A 21,239-nucleotide genomic window follows, 5' to 3' on the forward strand; every position below is an offset into this window, starting at 1 on the left:
TTCTTGCTTGAGGTTATTATAAGTAATGCTTCTAGGAATATTCTGTATTTGTCTTCCAGTAGATACATATATGTGTTTGAGTGATTCCTAGAAATGGAATTGCTGAGGCATAAGATATGCAAATGTTCAGCTTTATTAGATTAGATACTATCAAAAAAAGTTTTCCAAAATAGTACTAAAGTGTACTCTCCATCAGTGTAAGAAAGTTCCTCTTTATGTCTTACTTTAGCCATCCTAGTGGGTGCAATGGTCTCACCGGTTTTCATTTTGTGGTTCCCTTATAGCTATCTTATGTATTTATTAGCATTTGGATTTTTTTTTTTTAATAGTCTGTTCTGTGGCCCTACACACACCTTTTTTTTTGGCGGGGGAGGGGTAAAAGGTGGATGATCTGCCGTTTGTTTTTTGTTTGTTTTTATTTTACAGTGGTAGAAGGCCAACCCAGGGCCTCATGCGTGCCCTCTACCATTGAGCCACAGCCACAGCCCTGACTTTTTTTTTTCTGTATGGGTCATTTAAATATTCTGAATATGAGTCATTTGTCTTTGCAAGTAACTTCTTCCTCTGACTTGCCTTTCATTGTCTTTTATATTTTATTTTTTGGATTAAACCCAGGATCACTTTACCACTGAGCTGCATCCCCAGCCCTTTATATTTTTTATTTTGAAAAAGGGTCTCACTAAATTTCTTAGGGCCTGGCTAAATTGCTAAGGCTGGCCGTGAACTTGCAATCCTCCTGCCTCACTTTCCTGAGTCACGGGCATTACAGGTGTGTGCCACTACATCCAGCTTCACTCTCTTAATGGTATCTTTTTTAAAAAATATTTTTTAGGGGCTGGGGATGTGGCTCAAGCGGTAGCGCGCTCGCCTGGCATGCGTGCGGCCCGGGTTCGATCCTCAGCACCACATACCAACAAAGATGTTGTGTCCGCTGAGAACTAAAAAATAAATGTTGGAAATTCTCTCTCTCTCTCTCTCTCTCTCTCTCTCTCTCTCTCTCTCTCTCTCTCTCTCTCTCTCTCTCTCTCTCTCTCTCCTCTCTCCTCTCTCCTCTCACTCTCTCTTTAAAAAAAAAAAATATTTTTTAGATGTTGATGGAGCTTTATTTTTATTTTATTCATTTATATGTGGTTCTAAGACTTAAAACCAATGCCTCACACTTGCTAGGCAAGTACTCTACCACTGATCCATAACCCCAGCCCTTAATGGTACCTTTTTTTTTTTTTAAGAGAGAGAGAGAGAGAGAGAGAATTTTAATATTTATTTTTAGTTATCGGTGGACACAACATCTTTGTTTGTATGTGGTGCTGAGGATCAAACCCTGGCTGCACGCATGCCAGGCGAGCACTACCACTTGAGCCACATCCCCAGCCTAGTGGTATCTTTTAATGAACAGAAATCTCTTTTATGAAGTTAATTTAAATAACTTTTATAATTCAGTTTCTTGGTTGTGGTAGATACATTTCTAGTGCCAAATAGCCACATGGAACTAGTGGCTACTGTATAGGACAGTGGATTTACAGGACATTTGTATTATTTTAGAAAGTTATACTGGACATCACTCTTTCAAAGGCCTATTGTGTATTTTTCATATGGCACCTGGAGATAATTTTCCTGTGTGGTAAAAGAGAACCTACTTTTTTTTTTCCATATGGATATTGAAAGGATCCAGCAGCGAATGAAAATTTGTTCAAATTAAAACTACAATGAGTAGAGTGTGCACTTGGCATGCTCATTTCAATCCCCAGCACCAACACAAAACCCATCACAAGGAACATGATTAGATATCCACAAGAATCTCAGAAATGTACAATACCAAATGTTGAGGATATGAAGCAGCAATTTGTTGTGGTAGGTAAACTGTTACAAGCTTTTTGGAAGATGGTTTGACTTTACCTATTAACATTGGCACTGAACTTTTTTTTCTTTCTTTTTTTTTTTTTTTTTGTGGTACTAGGGATTGAACCCAAGGGTGGTACTAGGGATTGAACCCAAGGGCGCTGAATCACTGGACCATATCCCCAGCCCTTTTTATATTTATTTACAGAGTCTTGCTATGTTGCTGTGGCTGGCTTTGAACTCATGATCTTCTGCCTCAGCCTCCTGAGCTGCTGGGACTATAGGCATGTGCCACCATGCCCAACTGGCACTGCATGTTTCTTATAATGCAAGTATTCCACAGATGCACCAGGAATGTTAATAGCAGTGTTTTTCATCAAACTGGACACAACCTCAACATCCACTCAGTAGTAAATTAAATATATATACGTTCACCACACCACATGCACAGGCTCCAGCACTGCAATGATCTCATTAGAGCCACATATGACAGACGACTTGGATGTGTCCCATAGCCTTGTGACAAAAAGCAATTCACATAGTTTGTATGGGGGGAAAAGATTCAATTATATTCTATAGAAACTAAAGAAAAACAAGGAAATGATTATTACAAAAGTCAAGATAGCATTCATTTATGGAAGGGATACCCACTGAGCTTCTGGATATTGTCAGTATTTTGTTTCCTGCTGTGAACGGTGGAGACTCAGTTGCTTGCTCTCTCGACTGTAAGTATGTTTATATATTTTGCATGTATAATGTCTCCCAGTAAACATTTTGGTAATCTTAAATTTTTAAATATATGGGTTGGAGGAACTGGTTAATCTTAGTCATTTCTAATGGCTTATGCACTTACTATAATACATTTGATAATGTCTTATTTGGACCAGTTTGAATAAGAGATTTATTAAATTTGTTGCTAGATATATGTTATTTTGAACATAGGAGGCCCAAAATAATGTACTTAAGAAATTTAATGAATTGGTAAACAGCTGTTCCTCTGAGTCAGTTTTAAAAATAAGATATGAAGAACTTAAAATACCTTAATCTTTCTCCCCATGCCCTTGTTTACCCTTACTCCAGGCACACCAAATACAGAGTACTAACTCCTGCTAACTGTGCTTTCTTACTTTGTTATGGGTTTGGATATGAGGTGTTTCCCAAAAACTCATGTGTGACACAATGCAAGAATTTTCAGAGGTGAAATGATCCAATTATGAGAGCCTTAACTAATCGTAGGATTAATCCAGAAATACACATTAACTTGGTGACTGCTATAGGCAGGTAGAGTGTGACTGGAAGAAGGTCACTGAGGGTATTCCTGTGGGGTTTTTATCTTGTCCCTGGTGAGCAGAGCTCACCCGCCCCACTCTGAGGCCTCTTTTAATACTCATCTTGGTTTCAGCAACATGTCCATGTTTCCTTTGCATTCTGTGCTTAATGCTATCCCCACATTATAGTGTGTCAGTTGTTCAAGGGCAAAGATCCAATTTTGTGTGCCCAGCACTTACTATAACGCTGGCATGAGGGAAAGTTTAGAAAAGCTTTCTTCGTTATTTTAGCATGATTTATTTTAATACTCCTCAGGATAAATTCCTAGAAATCTAATTACTGGGTCAAAGGCTACAAATATTTTTATGTCTCATGATATTGTAATGCCAAATGTTTTCCAAAAAGAAAGTACTAATTAATAAAATTCATCAACAACAACAAAAAATGAGAATACCATTTTAGAACATCCTCACTAACAATTAGGCTTAATAAAAATAAATTTTTACACATTCTTTGCTAATTTTAATTTAGAAAAATTTAAATTTTTATTTTTAAATGTCTTTGATTTTTTCAGCTCAGTCAAATATTTGCCATGTTTATCTGCTAGTTTTGATTTCTTTTTTTATGACTTATCTTTTTATGGCCTTGGAATTAAAATGTTTCTCTTATCAATTTGTACAAGCATTTTTACTTAATAAAGATATCAGGACTTTGACCACTATAACAACAAACAAACAAACAAACAAACAAATAAAGTTAACATCACCAGTATGAGGACAAATCAAAATCCTGCTCCAGCTAATAGGATGTAATGAAATAACACAGGACAATTTCCATGATATCCCTGCCAAAGGTACACAGCCTGAATCTAATCTTGATGAATCAATCATCAAGCAAATTGAGAGACATTTTGCAATGTAACTGGCCTGTAATCTTTAAAAGCATCAAGATGATGAAAGTCAAGGAAAGACTGGGAAATTGTTCTAGACTGGAGGAAACAAAAGATATGAAAACTCAGACATGATTCTGGATTGGGTCTTTTTCCTACAGGACATGATTTAATGAGGTCGGAACATGAGATGGCAATCAGGTAAGAATGTTACTTTTCCTGATTTGATAGTTGTATTGTGGTTATGCAGGAAAATGTCCTTATTTGTAAGAACATATGATTTTTAAATTTTAGGATTTATGTTGTAAGATATATTTCATTTATTCAAGTCTATTAATTTAGGACTCAACATTATTCTATCTTTTCACTTAATAAATTTTTAAATTTATAACAAATCATATAATAGGGCTGGGGCTGTAGCTCAGTGGTAGAGCACTTGCCTCACATGTGTGAGGAGCTGGGTTCAATCCTCAGCACCACCTAAAAATAAATACATAAAAAGATTTGTGTTCATTTACAACTAAAAAAATTTTTTTTAATGAAATAAATCATGTAATAGAGGCTGGTTATGTAGCTCTGTGATAGCGGGCTTACCCAGCATGTGCAAGGGCCTGGATTCAATTCCTAGCACCATAGAAACAAAAAACATGTAAGAGAAAAACTAGGCATGCTCAGAAGGCTGAGGCAGGAGGATCACAAGTTCAAAGTCAGCCTCAGCAATTTAGAGAGACCCTAAGCAATTTAGAACAACTTGTCTCAAAAAATAAATAAATAATAAAAGGACTAAGGATGTAGTCAGTCATACAGCACCCTTAGGTTAGATCCTCATTATAAACAACAGCAACAAAAACATGTAACAGAGAGAAAATGAATGTTGGTAACAATTTTGAGATCCTTAGAGTTGTTTCTTTCTTCTTCTTTTTTTTTTTTTTTTTTTTGGTACGGGGGATAGAATTTAGGGGCACTTAACCACTGAGCCACATCCCCAGCCCTGTTTTGTACTGTATTTAGAGACAGGGTCTCACTGAGTTGCTTAGTGCCTCACTTTTGCTGAGACTGGCTTTGAACTTGGGATTCTGCTGCCTCAGCCTCCCAAGCTTCTGGGATTACAGGCATGCGCCACCATGCCCAGCTAGGATTATTTCTTAATGATGTATTCCAAAACTGGAGCTGAGACCTCAAAGAGAATTCTATAATTATACATTGCATTTAACATTGGTATCAGATTTGTGGCTTATCAATTATATGTGAGCATGTCATTTTTGTCTGATAGTTAGCCTCATTCTGGGCCCCTTTTTATTATCCCATTCATATAATCCACCTTTTGCTTTTATTTTGGGAATTCCTACCATGCTCTTTAAGCATCTTTATACAAGTCACTGTAAACCAGTTAATCTGACTCTAGTACAAGGATTAGATTTACTAGTGGTGATGTTACCTGGGGAATCTTTTTAAACTAACTATAGTGTGTACATACACACAGAATGATATGTCAGCATCAGTTTCTTCCTCTGTTCCTATTCCTCCTCTCCATCATGCTCTAAAACAGTAGCATACACCTATAATCTCAGCAGCTCAGGAACCCAAGGCAGGAGGATTGTGAGCTCAAAGCCAGCCTCAGAAATTTAGCAAGACCCTAAGCAACTTAGCAAGACCCTGTCTCAAAATAAAATATAAAAAAGAGCTGAGGATGTGGCTCAGTGGTTAAGCACCCTGAGTTCAATCCTTCATACCAATAAATAAATAAATAAATAAAATTTAAAACATTCTTGTATTTTAGAATTTCCAGGTTTCTATGGATATTGGTTTCTCCCCAACCCCACCTCACCCTGTGCTAGAATCAGATCCAGGGCCTCACACTTGTTAGGCAAATTCTTTACCATTTAGCTATATTAATGGCCCCAGTGAATGCTTTTTTTTTTTTTTTTTTTTTTTGAGTACTGGAGATTGAATCATGAGTGCTTTACCACTGAGCTATATCCTCAGCATTTTTAATTTTAATTTTATTAATTTTATTATGGGGGCATGAATTTAACCAATGAGCCGCAACCCCAGCTCTTTTTATTTTAAGACAGGGTCTCCCTGAGTTGCTGAGGGCCTTGCTAAGTTGCTGAGGCTGACTTTGAACTTGCAATCTTCTTGCCTCAGGTTCCACCATTTCTTCTTCTTTTTTTTTTTTTAATGAGAGAGAGGGAGAGGGAGAGAGAGAATTTTTTTTTTTAATATTTATTTTTTAGTTTTCAGCAGACACAACATCTTTGTTTGTACGTGGTGCTGAGGATCAAACCCGGGCCGCACGCATGCCAGGCGAGCGTGCTACCGCTTGAGCCACATTCCCAGCCCAGGTTCCACCATTTCATCCAGCTTTAATTTTTATTTTGAAACAGAGACTCACTAAACTGCTAAGGCTGGCCTCGAACTTGTCATCTTTGTGCTTCAGGCTCCTGACTTGCTGAAATTACAAGTTTGTGCCACCATACCCATCTAGATGCCTCTGTGTGTGTGTGTGTGTGTGTGTGTGTGTGTGTGTGTGTGTGTGTGTGTGTGTGTGTGGTGCTGGGGATTGAATCCAGGGCCTGTGTGTGCAAGGCACTCTACCAACTGAGCTATATCCCCAGCCCTTGGGTGCTGACTTTTAAGATAGATGTACAGACAACTTTGGCCTGGAATTAAAAAAAAAAAAAAATCGGCATAAATCCTGTTCTGGAACTGTTTTAGTCAGCTTTTTCACTGCTATTATTAAAGGACCCAATCAACACAATTGTAGAAGAGAAAAGGTTTATGTAGGGGCTCATGGTTTCAGAGGTCTTAATTCATAGAAAGCCTGTTCCATTCCTCTAGGCTCAGGCTCCAGGTAAGGCAGAACATCATGGGGAAAGAGTATGGTAGACAGAAGCAGCTCACGTGGTGGTCAGGAAGCAGAGAGAGAGAGACTTCACTCACCAGATACAAATATATACTCCAAAGTATACACCCAATGCCCCATCTTTTCCAGCCACACTCCACCTACCTTCAGTTACCATTAGGTAGGTGATTAAATCACTGATTGGGTTAAGGCTCTCGTAACCCAATCATTTCTCCTCTAAACCTTTTTGCATTGTCTCACACATGAGCTTTTGGGGGATACTTCACATTCAAGCCATAACATGAACTTTTCAGCTATGTGAACGTGGATAATCAACCAACCTCTCTGAGTCTCAGTCTCTTCATCTGCAAACCTGAGAGTATAACATCCATGACCTAGATTTCTGGTTAGCAAAGAGATGACACATTCTAAAATACATTATAAACTATAGATTGTTATAATTGCAAAGACCTGTAATAATTTCTTTACTTGCTTATTGTTTTACTGAAATTTAATATATCTAATTTGAGGTGATTTTGATGCTAAGTATTTGCAAATGATTGTAGTGCTGTTTTGAGGAAGGTCTAAATATCTGGACAAAATACAATTAAGAATAAGTTTTTAGCTGAGCATAGTGGTGCACTCCTATAATCCCCGAGACTCAGGAGGCTAGGGCAGGAGGATTGCAAATTCAAAGCTAGCAATTTACTGAGACCCTAAGCAATTTAGCGAGACCCTATCTCAAAATAAAAAATAAAAAGGGCTGGGGATGTGGCTCAGTGGTTAAGCACCCCTGGGTTCAGTTTCTGGTACAAAAAAAAAAAAAAAAAGGAAAGAAGGGAAAAAGAAAAAGGAAAAGAAAAGAATAAGATTAGCCAGGCCTTGGGCTGGGAATGTGGCTCAAGCGGTAGCACGCTCGCCTGTCATACGTGCGGCCCGGGTTCGATCCTCAGCACCACATACCAACAAAGATGTTGTGTCAGCCGAGAACTAAAAAATAAATATTAAAAATTCTCTCTCTCTCCTCTCTCACTCTCTCTTTAAAAAAAAAAAAAAAAAAGATTAGCCAGGCCTGGTGGCACAAGTTGGTAATCCCAGTGGCTCAGGAGCCTGAGGCAGGAGAATCACAAGTTCAAAGCCAGCCTCAGCAAAAAAAGCCAGCCTCAGCAAAAGTGAGATGCTAAGCAACTCAATGAAACCCTGTCTCCAGATAAAATACAAAATAGGGCTGGGGATGTGGCTTGTGGATGTGCCTTGAGTTCAATCCCTGGAACCCCCCTCCAAAAAAAGGAAGATTTTAATTTTAACCTTAAAAGTTGGATTTTTTAATGAGAACAAATCTATAATGATATTGAGTTATTACAGTAACAGTTCATAGCAGAAATTAGTTACTGACATCTCAAAACCCAACTTGGAATATTCATATGTAACTAAACTGCTACATAAATTAATATAGTAGTATTTTGTGCATTTTAAAACTTAACTTCTAGCCAGGCATGGTAGTGCACACCTGTAATCCCAGTGGCTTGGGAAGCTTGAGGTAGGAGATCTTGAGTTCAAAGCCAGCCTTAGCAAAAGCGAGGTGCTGAGCAACTCAATGAAACCCTGTTTCTAAATAAAATACAAAATAGGGCTGAGGCTGGGGCTCAGTGGTTAAATGTCCCCAAATTCAATCCCCGATACCCCCCCAAAAAAACTAAAAAACTTAACTTCTAATATGTCTAACACATAATCAAAAAATCCTCAAGGGAAGAGGTGTATTTCAGTGGTAGAGCACTCCTTTAGCATGCCATGGGTTCCATTCTCAGCCTCGAAAACAAAAAACTGGCATTGGTGGTAGAATAGCTTGGTGTGTGTTTTATGATGTGTTGCTAAGATTGCTCTACATCTAGTATTCGAATTGAAATATATTGTAAATCATTTCCAACAAAAAAAAACCTCTTTGGGCTGGGTGTGATGGCACATACCTATATTCCCAGCTCCTAGAGAAGCTGAGGCAAGAGGATCTCAAGTTCAAGACTGGGCAACTTAGCAAGTCTTCCTCCTCCTCCTCCTCCCCTTCCTTCTCCTCCTCCTCTTCTCCTCCTCCTTCCTCTTCCTCCCTACCCTCTTCTTTCCTTCTTTTTCTCTCTTCTTCCTCTTCCTTCTTTTTTTAATAGTAATAAAGATTAAACCCAAGGCCTTGTACATATTGCAGACAAGTACTGTACCACTGAGCCACATTTCCAACCTACGCGCCTCTGTCTCAACGGTAAAATTTTACAAGGGACTGGAGGTAGAGCACATGTGCAAAGCCCTGGATACAGTCCACAGAACTGGTCCGTCTTTCCTGCTTATCAGAATAAATGCTATTCTAATTCCACCAGAATAGTCTCCCTTCTTTTTTTTTTTTTAAAGAGAGAGAGAGAGAGAATTTTTAATATTTATTTCTTAGTTTTCGGCAGACATAACATTTTTGTTTGTATGTGGTGCTAAGGATCGAATCCGGCCGAACGCATGCTAGGTGGGCGCGCTACCACTTGAGCCACATCCCCAGCCCCATAGTCTCCCTTCTAAGGGAGAGGGAAGAGTTAAATGGAAATTTATGCGTACACTTAAATTTGTATATTGGTACCACCAAATTACCAAGATTTGTGAAAATAAAATGTTCAGAAAGTGACTAATCTCACAGAATAATTTTTGCCTTATTTTGTGATTCCATTATTTAATGATTCTGGAGCCTTGGATTTGAATTTGGATTTGTGAGGGTCTTTGCATCTGTCTCCAGGTGGGAGAAGCCAGAATGATGAATTTAGGTTATAACTCATATACATTCTAGCCAAGTTTATAGTTGAGAGATGAATTATTTAGATTTCATTGTATATCAATAGAGGAAATAACCTCTAATAACTGAATTGTCTCCTTGACTTTGTCTTGTATCTTGTCTATTTCTTGGTTGTTGGCTTTTGGGTTTGGGGGTTTGTGTGTATGTAGCTCTAGCGATTGGATCCAGAGCATCAAGTATGCTAAGCACATGCTCTACCACCAAACTACACTTCCCATTTCCACTTTCTTGGGTATTTTTTCTAGTAAAATCACAAGAAATTAGCTTCAGTTGTTAAATACTCTCACAATTCAATTTTTTTACTTCTTAATATATTTACTAATTGTTGATGAATATTTACTTATTTATATGTAGTGCTGAGAATCGAACATAGTGCCTCATACATGCTAGCAAGCACTCTACCACTGAGCCACAACCCCAGCCCTCAGTTTTTTGTTTAGATGCTATACTAGGTGTTAATATCTTTGAAAGAGAATTTTAAAATCTACCTACCTCTTAAATTTTCCTTTAAAAATTTATAGTGTTATTAATAAAGACTAGTCCAATAAATGTAAAATATGTAGAAGAAACAGATATTTTGGGATTTTTTTCAGATTCATGAAGTTTGAAGCTCCTATATAAGATTCCCCTAATACCTGACTTGGTGAAACTCATTCCAATTGAAAAAGTGCTTATTAAAAAAAGTGTAATCTTGAGAGAATGCTTAAGTGTATATGGGGTGTGGAGAATCTTTATCCAAAAATTTTTACAAAGCAGGGTCTTAAAGTTTGCAAAGCTGTTTACCACTTAATACACTGCCACTTACAGGACTTTTCTCTTTTCAGCATACTACAAAACAAAGAATAAGGCACAAAGAAGGAATGGAAGAATGAAGGTAGGTAAACAGATATTCTTAAATCCCTCTTTTCCCTTAACATTTTAGGAAACTTCTCAGTAACTGACATCTACAAGGAAAATATATTGCCAAAAACACCCCTGAAAAAAATAAGAACATTATGTCAGGGGAGTACAGGAAGATAGAAGAGATTGTGGAGGGAAGGAAACCAAGGGAGAAAGATCTGTAATGGAACAAACCCAAGCTTCTATTACATAAACTTGCTTTTTATAAAGTTGTTAAAATCAAATTTGGTTTATATGGGGGACCGAAGTTATGTGGGCCAGATGATTAAGTTCTTTTTTCATCGATGAGGTTTTATTCAAGATTTTACCACAAGCTAATATTTGCTTCTCTACTTATGTATCTGAGAGTCACAAGTCAACAAAAGCCAAATGTACCTATCTGTGTTAAGGGCTTTACAAGGGACAAAAGATCATTCACTTGTTGGGTTCCCAAGCAGCCTTATATAAACTCAAAGTTGGAAACCATCTGGAGAGTTCACAATAATGGCCACCATGAAGGGGAAAGACAAAGAAGGAAGGCAATTAAAGCTAGCCAGACTCTCCATTTCTCCTGGACTAATGATACCCTTGATTTAGCTCAGGGTGTCAGATCTCTACACTGAGAGCTAAATGGGAATTGGATTTACACTCTCAGCACAAAACAAAATAACCTAGATAGTTAAACTTAGTCATTTGAAGTAGACAGAGCTTAAACCTGAAGATCAGTTGAACATCGAAGGTGCACATCTATCTTCACAGTGGTTCCCATAACTAATAACATAGGCCATATTTGCCTATGAAATATATTATCCTGAAGATTGTGTGCAGAGAGGAGCAGTAATGAAGTACGGCAAATACCAAAGAAAGGTGCATGGGCTAACGTAGTGGCAGTGGAAAAGGAAAAAGTAGCAGAACATGTTGTAGTACTTGTACCCTTCAAACAATAACACACACACACACAGTTGAGTAGGTAGAATTTGTTAATGTAAGAAAATTAGAGGTAATTCATAGCTTGTAGTGGACCCAAAGTATTGGAATAGAGATAATACACAGACACAAAAATATACACACACACAAATACTTAAATGTACACATTATTTTTCAGTTTAGCTGCTGCTGCTTTTCCTGACTCCACAGCAGCACATAGGTTAGAGGGTTCTAGAAGGTTCCAGGTATAGAGTTCTATACTACTCAGAAAATATGCGGCTAGCAAGACAATCTTTGTTTTCTCCTAGATGGTTAGGACTTCATGAACAGTGGAGTCCTTAGAAGCAGATATCAGCTAACAATGATAATACCCAAAAAATACAGTAGACTTTCACAGACTTGATGCTAAACCTAATCCTAACTGATGATAGGGTGGTCTCATCACCTCCATACACACCCTCACATGTCCAAAACAGGCTACTTCAGCTGTGTCACAGTCTAACGTGGTAATATGTCCCAGAGATTCATGGAAAGAAATGGCTGGAGGCCATAAGAGTCTGGGCACCTTAGTCTCTTGGGACTGTGTCTCCTTGAAGAAGGCCCTTCTGTTGTCAGGCTCAGCTGGAAACCAATTCACCAGGAGGGGAGAGGCAAGGTGGGACTCATCAGAGCTAGAGGTGGCAGCAACTGGGAAGTGTTTTCCTCTGTGGAGTGATTACACAGCATTCAAGCGGATGTCCCCGCAGGGAATTTCTGTTGGTGTTTCTGGAGTAATACTTTTAATAATTCGCTGTTAGGAAGAAAAAACAATGTTACAGTCTTGTAATTTAGCAAAATTATAAAAATATTTCTACATTAATATTAAAGCTTAAATAGCATTTACTAACACTTAATAGTAAGTTGGAACAGTCTCAATGACTTTTCTTTTTTATTGGAAGGATGCTTAACCACTGATTCACATCCCTAGCCCTTTTTTATGTTTTATTTAGAGAGAGGGTCTCACCGAGTTGCTCTACAGGGCCTCACTTAGTTGCTGAGGCTGAGTTTGAGCTCAAGATCATCCTGTCTCAGCCTCCCAAGCTGCTGGGATTACAGGTGTGTGCCACTGTGCCTGGCACTGACTTTTTTTTTTTTTATTGGTTGTTCAAAACATTACAAAGCTTTTGACATATCATGTTTCATACATTAGATTCAAGTTGGTTATAAACTCCCATTTTTACCCCAAATACAGATTGCAGAATCACATCTGTTACATATCCACAATTTTACATAATGCCCTATTAGTAACCGTTGTATTCTGCTCCCTTTCCTATCCTCTACTATCCCCCCTCCCCTCCCCTCCCATCTTGTCTCTCTACCCCACCTACTGTATTTCACTTCTCTCCTTGTTTATTTACCCATTCTCCTCGCAACCTCTTATGTGTGATTTAGTATAACAATGAACGTCTCCCTCCATTACCATGCAATTTCCCTTCTCTCTCCCTTTCCCTCCCACCTATTGTATCTGTTTAATGTAGATCTTTCCTTCCTGCTCTTCCTCCCTGCACTGACTTTTAAGAAGGAAATTCCCAGCCTTGTAGGTGCATGCCTGTAATTCCAGCTACTCAGAAGGCTGAGGCAGGAGGGTGGCAAATTTTAGGCCAGCCTTGACAACTTAGTGAGACTCTTTCAAAATAAAAAGGGCTGGCCATATGTAGTTCAGTAGAGCAAACAACCTAGTTCAACCCACAAGTTTAAAAAAAAAAATCCCCTTTTCTTCTCAATATGAATAAAAATGGTATCTATTGTCTGGATCTATAATAATCTGTAAACTAGTTAAGAACATCATCATGACATAATGGGAGAAAACCAATCTTCAGTAGACCCCCTGCTGAACTATAATATGCCTTTGAATGACTTGGGACAAAGCATCCCTGTTTCCTAGACAAAGGAGGTTCCCTGTGGCCACACAGGGCTTGAGGAGCAGAGTGAGGGCTGGGTTTTGGTCTACTGGCTTCCTCATGCCCTGGATGCACATTGCAGCCACAGTGGCCAGCCCTTCAGGAGCCACTGCAACAGCCAGGATATTACTGACTCAATGAATCCAATGTACAGCAGTGCTGGTTAGTTCATATGAATACAAATTACAGCCATTTAAAAAGGTGAGCCTTAAAATCGTCACTTCTAAAGCAGTCTTACATGGAGTGGTCCTCATCAGAGAGAAGTTGAGAATCTTTTTTTTTTTTTTTTTTTTTTAAAGAGTGAGAGAGGAGAGAGAGAGAATTTTTAATATTTATTTTTTAGTTCTCAGCAGACACAACATCTTTGTTGGTATGTGGTGCTGAGGTTGAACCCGGGTTGCACGCATGCCAGGCGAGCGTGCTACCGCTTGAGCCATATCCCCAGCCCCTGAGAATTTCTACTATAGAAACAGCAGGAGTACACAGAAGCTTTGAGAGAGAGCTGAAATATACTTGGGCTTGGTATAAAACATACAACCTGCCTTGTAAAACTTAGGATCAGAGTGATATGAAACAGCTCAAGGAAGTGGAAAGAGAACAGCACCACACAGAGGCTTAGAAAAAATTTTATTAAGTCATTTCATAAAATCTTTAATGGTCAAATGTCTGTATGTTGGTAAACAGACAAAATTGGATCTGAAAGCATCTTTTGATTTATTGATCTTAAGGTGAAGCTTTGCTGTCCTTTTTATTTTAGGTTGAAAAGGGAAGGAATACTCTTTTTTTCCCCCCAATTTTCTGTTTCTGAGAATTTATTCTTTAAGGTACAAGGCCTATGGAATTCAAAGAGTTCCAATCCCAGCCAGCCAAAGTGATGCATGCTTGTATTCCCAGTGGCTGAGGCAGGAGGATCACAAGTCTGAGATCAGCCTCAGAAATTTAGGGATGTCCTAAGTAATATAATGAGATCCTATCTTAAAATAAAAAATAAACTGGGTGTGGTGGTACACTGTAATTGGGATTACATCTGTAATCCCAGTGACTCAGGAGACTGAGGCAGGAGGATCGCAAATTCAAAATCAACCTCAGCAATTTTTCGAGGCCCTAAGCAACTCAGCAAAAGGGTTGGGGATGTGGCTCAGTGATTAAGTGCCCCTGGGTTTAATCCATGGTACCAAAAAAAAAGAATTGTATATTTTGTGTTTCTCATGACCTTAAAACCTGAGTACTAAACTCTCACACTATGTACTTAAAAAGGAGTTGTGGGGTGAGGTGGTGAATGCCTACAACCACAGCCACTTGGGAGAATGAGGCAAGAAAATCATAAATTTGAGGCCAGCCTCAGCATCTTAGTCAGACCCTATCTCTAATAAAAATACAAAAAGGGCTGAGGATATGGCTCAGTGTGATTAAGTGCCCCTGAGATCAATCCCTAGTATCCAAAATAAATAAATAAATAATACAAATAAAATAAAAAGGTCTAGGGATGTACTGATATCCTTTATCAGGGAATGACAAGTCACTGAAAGCAAAATTCCAGAAATGATCCATTCCCGTAGATGCATATATAAACTATAACTGCTTAAACAATTATACCTTGCTAATTGGCAACTAGACATAGATCATGGCAACCAGTCTTATGCCGAGGTATGGGGTACTGAGGGAGAAGAGATCACTAAGTCATGTATAGGCAAGGGCAGCAAAGAAAAAATCATTTTTTTTTAAACATTAAGTTTATTTCCTTTCTTATCTTTTTTTTTAAGAGAGAGAGAGAATTTTTTAATATTTATTTTTTAGTTTTCAGCGGACACAACATCTTTGTTGGTATGTGGTGCTGAGGATCAAACCCGGGCCGCACGCGTGCCAGGCGAGCGCGCTACCGCTTGAGCCACATCCCCAGCCCAGAAAAAATCATTATAAAGAAAAAAAATGTTTGGCTTTTGTTGCCCAACCCCTACCCACACATTCTGCTTTCCTCTGGCTGCTGGTCTCCCATAACACAGACTCAGTTTTGTTTCCTGGACTTTGGCAGCATTCTAGTTGTCAGTCTATTGTTGCTCTTAAAATTTGGCAGCCCCGGGCCTTCTACAAGACAGTCGCTAGCAATCTAAGGAATGGACCACTCCTGGCATTTTTTATAAACATGTCATTCATGGGAAACGTTTTCTAATATCTTTGTGTAAGTTACTGGGGGTTTATGCAACAAACTAAGTTGCTGTATGACCTTGAGACTTCGAGGCTTCAAATGTGTATGATATCCTCCAATAATACCTGTAAGTGGTAGCTCACTCCATAGCTCCAACCTTATACAGATGGCCCCCCACTTACAATGGTTCAATTTAACTATTTTTTACTTTATTACGGTACAAAAACAATAGGCATTCAATAGGAACCATATTTTGAATTCTCATCTTTCTCAGGCTAGTGATATATAGTACAATACTTGGGGGCATCAACAGTGAGCCATAGCTGAAACTATGATACTGTTGGATAGTTAATTTTTTTTAACTATTAGTTGTTGATGAACCTTTGTTTTATTTATTATATGTGGTGCTGAGAATCAAACATAGTGCCTCACACATTCTAGGCAAGCGCTCTACCACAGAGCCACAACCCCAGCCCTAAGTTAGTTAACAATTTTTGAGTTGGAACATTCTTATTGTATGATGATTTTTAAAATAGTACTTGTCACATTGCTGTTATACTAAAAAATGCCCTAGTATGTTTTTCTAACTTCCACTTAAAAATCTGTGTGATCACTTTGCAGTCTTTTAGCTAAGTATCATATCTGTTCTTATCAGTTCAACATCTGATATGTCCTCCATCCAAAGACAATATTTTAAACTTATGCCATTTTTTTAAAATGAAAGCAGAGATATGTAGTTAACAGAGCCAGTGTGTTTTAGAGTCTTTAAAAAGTATATTTTTAGTTGTAGATGTACACAATATCTTTATTCAACTTATTTATTTTTATGTGGTGCTGAGGATTGAAATCAATGCTTCATATGTCAAGGCAAGCTCTCTACTACTGAGCTACAACCCCACTAATTCAATGAATAGTAATCATAGAGTATCCATATTATATATCCAGTGTCTGCTAATCAAATACATTTTGATGACTACACTATGTAGATAGTAATGCTCTGGAGAAATTAACAAGTTCATCTCTTACGATCAAGATCCTCAAATATGCTTTTTAAGTCAGTGAATTCTGTACTATGAATCAATTTTCAGAAATATAACAATGGGGGCTGGAGTTGTGGCTCAGCGGTAGAGCGCTCGCCTCGCACATGCGAGACCCTGGGTTCGATCCTCAGCACCACATACAAAAATAAACAAGTGAAATAAAGGTCTTGTGTCCAACTGCAACTAAAAAAAACGAAAGAAATATAACAATGAATAAGAAACCACCTTAGGGATGTGTGCTATTATTGATCACAACTTGTCATGATCATTCAGTTTTGTGGGAGAAAGCTCAGAGGACATTCTATTATAGTTGATGTGACTTTCACACTACAGATTCTTAAGTTTTGAATGTCAAATACAAACACTAATTTCTTTTCAAAGATTGAAAGAATCTTTTGCTAAGTGCTATGCAGTTATAAACAGAAAATGTAATTATTTTAGAAAATGGGTAATTAAATACAACCATTACTTGATAATTAACTATTGTAAAAATTTATGTGTAACTTCAGACATCACAGATCTGTTGTTCATGCCCAATGGCAAGTAGAAGGCTGAGTAATTGATAAGTTGAGAAAGCTATACCCAACCCAAAGTACATGCTAAGCTTTACCCAAAGGTGTCACTTTTTTGCTGTTGTATTTGAGGGTTTCGGAGATGCCTTATGATGATAGTGGCAGCCTTTGATGATAGTGAGTGGTAGCCTTAAATACCATGGTATAGATATTTAAGTAGGTAAGGTTGAGAGTCTTCTGGTGAATTTCATATAGACTTATCTTTTTTTGTTTTGTTTTGGTATCAGGGATTGAACCTAGGGACGCTTAACCCCTGAGCCACATCCTCAGCCTTCAGGGTCTCACTGAGTTGTTTACTGCCTCACTAAGTTGCTAAGTCTGGCTTTGAACATGTGATCCTCCTGCCTCTGCCTCCTGAGCCACTGAGATTACAGGTGTGTGCCACTGCACCTGGCTAGACTTATTTTTTTATGTTGTGTATATATTTTAATATATAGACTTGTCTCTTGATAGAGCATAACAAGAGAATTCTTTTCTCCCCAATTACTAGACTGAACACACACCACACACATACACACTAACACATACCTCCTTAAAAGTCCCTGGAGTGATGATCAGCCGATAAGTTATATACGTCGGGATGCAGATGAAAGATGAAGTTCCTATGCAGTAACCCAGGATGACACTCCAGTGAGGATAATTATATTGAAAAAGTCGTAGCTGGGGTGGGCTCATCAAAAAACTGCAAATGATGAACTAAAAACAAAGTCCAAGAAATATTAAAACTCTTAATATCCATGCAGATAGACACAAATTCTGGTACCATAAATGCTAAAGATACTGCTGAGATATATTCTAGATTGAACTCTGACACACAGAATTATCAATTTTAACTAAGTTGCACGAATAAAACAGACAGGTGCTTCTCTTAGTTTTCCTCACCATTCCTCCTCACCTCAGGGCCTGCAGTGGGATGTTACAACATCCTTACAATTATCCCTAAAGGGAGAGAAGTTACAGTCCCCACTTTAGTGTAGCTCTATGCCAGGGAGGAGAGACTGCATCCAGCAGGAGTGAACTGGGTGACCTCTCCACAGCACCTGCCAGTCATAGGGCTTCATATTGCTCTCTGCCTTGTTCCATTTTCCCACAATGATTGTTTTCGGTCAGATGGCAGGTGCCTTGTGTCCAGGAGAGATAATAATTTTCTCAAAACCCAAGGAAGACTCAGCCTCCTGCTTGTTCCTTCTGCTCTTTGTTTTCTGCATTCAACTCCCACAGCCTGCGGTTTCAACAAGGATGGCTCTGCGGTGAGGCATCTTAACAATGGATACCTGCCTGCCACAGGTCCTCATAATGAAAGAAATTACAGAAAGAAAAATGCAGCTTATTACATTTTTCACTTGAAAATTCTATGAAAAGTTTGACCAAGAAAAATTCCACAGAGCTCTTCTAATTTCCAGTTTATGAGTTTTGTTATTTCAGTTTGGTTTCCAGAGAGAGTGTAAATATCAGTTTTTGCCTAGTAACCACTGTGCAGAAATCGTTATTGCAATTGATTTAATTTTATTTTATTATTTCATAGTCATAAAGAAGACAGTAATGTAAATTATTTGTGTGGCTAAACATCTATTTTTATCTTTTTTTTTCTTTGTCTGCAGGTAATAAAATGGGAATATGTTAAACACACATCCATCTTCTGAGCAGTGTTATCCTAAGTCCAGGAGGAGACCTTCAGAACCAGGAGTCCAGTTAATCACAAACTATTCTCTACACTCTTTGTTCCCAGACCTAGCTGCTCAGGAAGGTAATCTGGGAACAAGGAAAGAGAGGGTCTGGTTAGGAGCCAACCCTGCCAGAACTCGGCTCTTCTTGATGTCAGGTATGTGAACTCCAACTCAGCCAGGAGGGCTCAACTCTAGCTCCAGAAACCTTCACGTGGCCCAGCCTCTCTTTGCTCATACACTATATTTTCTTTTGTTGTAACTTGGCTTTAGTGAAAGGGAATATTTTTAGTAAGTTACTCGTTGTTTACCTAAAGCAGCCTTTAAAAACCCAGAGCAGGGGATCTGTTAAGTAAACGTAGAAGTGGAAGACAGATTTGCCTCTTCTTAATTGGGCACTAGAGCACTTGCCTGTGGAAGAGGGGAGTAAAGCAAACATCACGGGGATTGTGACTAATGAGCCTGCACCCAATTTGGTACTTGGGTTTTGCAGGGGAAAAGAACTCAGTGAGTGTGCCCCTTCTTCCTCTTTTGAAAAACAAATGAAAGGGTCTAAGTAGATTATCAAGAAGTACTGGTAAGAATATGAATTAATAACCCATTTATGTCAGGACTTCTTGTGGTAACAGAGGGCCAGGTGACTCAGTGCAACCTCTAATTGAAAACAACTGAAACTTCTGCATCATAAATTTGTTCGCCAGGCATGGTAGTACTCACCTATAATTACAGCTACTTAGAGGCTGAGACAGGAGAATTCCAAGTTTGAGGCTAGCATGGGCAATTAAACAAGACCTTACCTCAAAATAAAATAAAAATGACTGTAGCTAAACTTAGTGGTAGAACATTTGTCTACCATGTGTGAGGTCCTAGGTTCAACTCAGAACATCAAAAAATAACTTTATATGTTATAAATGTACACTTACGATTGGATACTTTTCTGTATATGTGTTATACTTCAATAAAATGTCTGGGGGTAATTTCCCCAGGGCAAGAAGAAAAGAAATGACAACTCACCAGGAGAAACATAGGGCTGATGGCTACCCAGCAGATCCTCCAAAACCATCCAGGGCTGAATCCAAGCATTTCCTTCACATCACTGCAAAACTGAGTGATACCTGAAATCATCCCAAAGAGAAAGAGACTGACTGGGATGATAGGAGATAGAAGGACTGTCCCTATTCTCAAGGAGAGTCAAGGTCACTGGGGTCAGCACTGAGAATGACAAGAATTCCTATCCTGAACAGTGTAGCAGTTCTGGAATTTCTCCAAGAGGTGCTAAGGAACACCAATCTGGTATGAAGGGTCACAAAACTGCATTTTTATAGCAAAGCTCTTTCTACATAGAGCAGGTTGATAGGCATTTGAGGAAAGTCGGAAAGCTGGCATTGGTGCCCATACTAAGATCTCAGTATAAATATGATTTTACTGGTATTGTAGAAAAGAATGCTGAATTTTGTTTAGGGATGGTGAACCAGCCTGACAGAGACAGGCTTTCCACCATACACTGCAAACTTTCAAGAGAATTTTTAAACCACAATATTGCCCATTCATATGCCAGATCAAGATCAAGTTTCTTCTATAAAAAAGTTATTGGCACAGTGAGAACAGAGAACTCCCATTGACAGAGGAGAAACTGAGAAGGGGAAGGTGTTTTGCAGCTGCTTCCCTGAGCACTCCCTGCATATCCTAGGGCAGGTAGGTCTGCAGCAAATCATACACTTTGAACTTTGTCCTCTGAATTACAGAAAGCATTTCTTTCTTTCTTTTTTTGTTCTAATTAGTTATACATGACAGCAGAATGCATTTCAATTCATTGTACACAAATGGAGAACAGCTTCTCATTTCTCTGGTTGTACAGTATGGAAGAGAATTTCTTTTAAAAAGACCAGACCCATGTGCAACTCAAAACACGCTCTTCTCTCTTCTTCACAACACGTGTAATCACTACAATGCTAAAGCAGTTTTATTATCATGGAAAGTAGAAATTCTAATAAATTTTTAGAATGAGATAATAGCTTCTTGATTTTAGAGAGGCATCTCTGAACTAGTGTTCTTCATTTCACTTTGACTGTGCCCTAAAATCCTCGCCCAGGGGCTCCTGGGACCTCTGCCAATAGACCCATCTCAGCTCACTCCCTGAACCCTTGGTGCTTCCACCCTTTATCAAATTCCATCCCAGGACCAGAGGAGGGTGATCTGGGAGTCTTAGCAGGGTAGATAATACAAATAAGAGCATTTTTGCAAATAAGAGCATTTTTGCCTTTTTCTTAGAAGATCAGCCTAAACTCACTCTCAGGGCTCTGGAGAAGATGTCACTTAAGAAATTTAAATTTGGGACAACTCTGTTTAGCAATTTATTGTGCACTCAGCAAATGAATTCACTGTACATGAATTCTGTGTTGTGA

General features: G+C 38.6%; 1 protein-coding gene across 1 annotated transcript in view; it reads right to left on the minus strand.

Annotated features, from left to right (window-relative positions):
- Nucleotides 1-11,507: 11,507 nt before the first annotated feature.
- The window catches only part of Slc6a4 (solute carrier family 6 member 4), a 34,125-nt gene continuing 24,393 nt past the window's right edge, over nt 11,508-21,239 (minus strand). Inside the window, exons 12-14 of the mRNA XM_021728140.3 lie at nt 19,849-19,949; nt 17,699-17,866; nt 11,508-12,262 (exon numbers count right to left, since the gene is read on the minus strand). Coding sequence (XP_021583815.1) covers nt 12,188-12,262; nt 17,699-17,866; nt 19,849-19,949 — 344 coding nt within the window. The 3' untranslated portion in view covers nt 11,508-12,187. The remainder of the gene's footprint in view (nt 12,263-17,698; nt 17,867-19,848; nt 19,950-21,239) is intronic.

The sequence above is a fragment of the Ictidomys tridecemlineatus genome, chromosome 3, assembly GCF_052094955.1.
Source record: "Ictidomys tridecemlineatus isolate mIctTri1 chromosome 3, mIctTri1.hap1, whole genome shotgun sequence".
Taxonomy (NCBI): Eukaryota; Metazoa; Chordata; class Mammalia; order Rodentia; family Sciuridae; genus Ictidomys; species Ictidomys tridecemlineatus.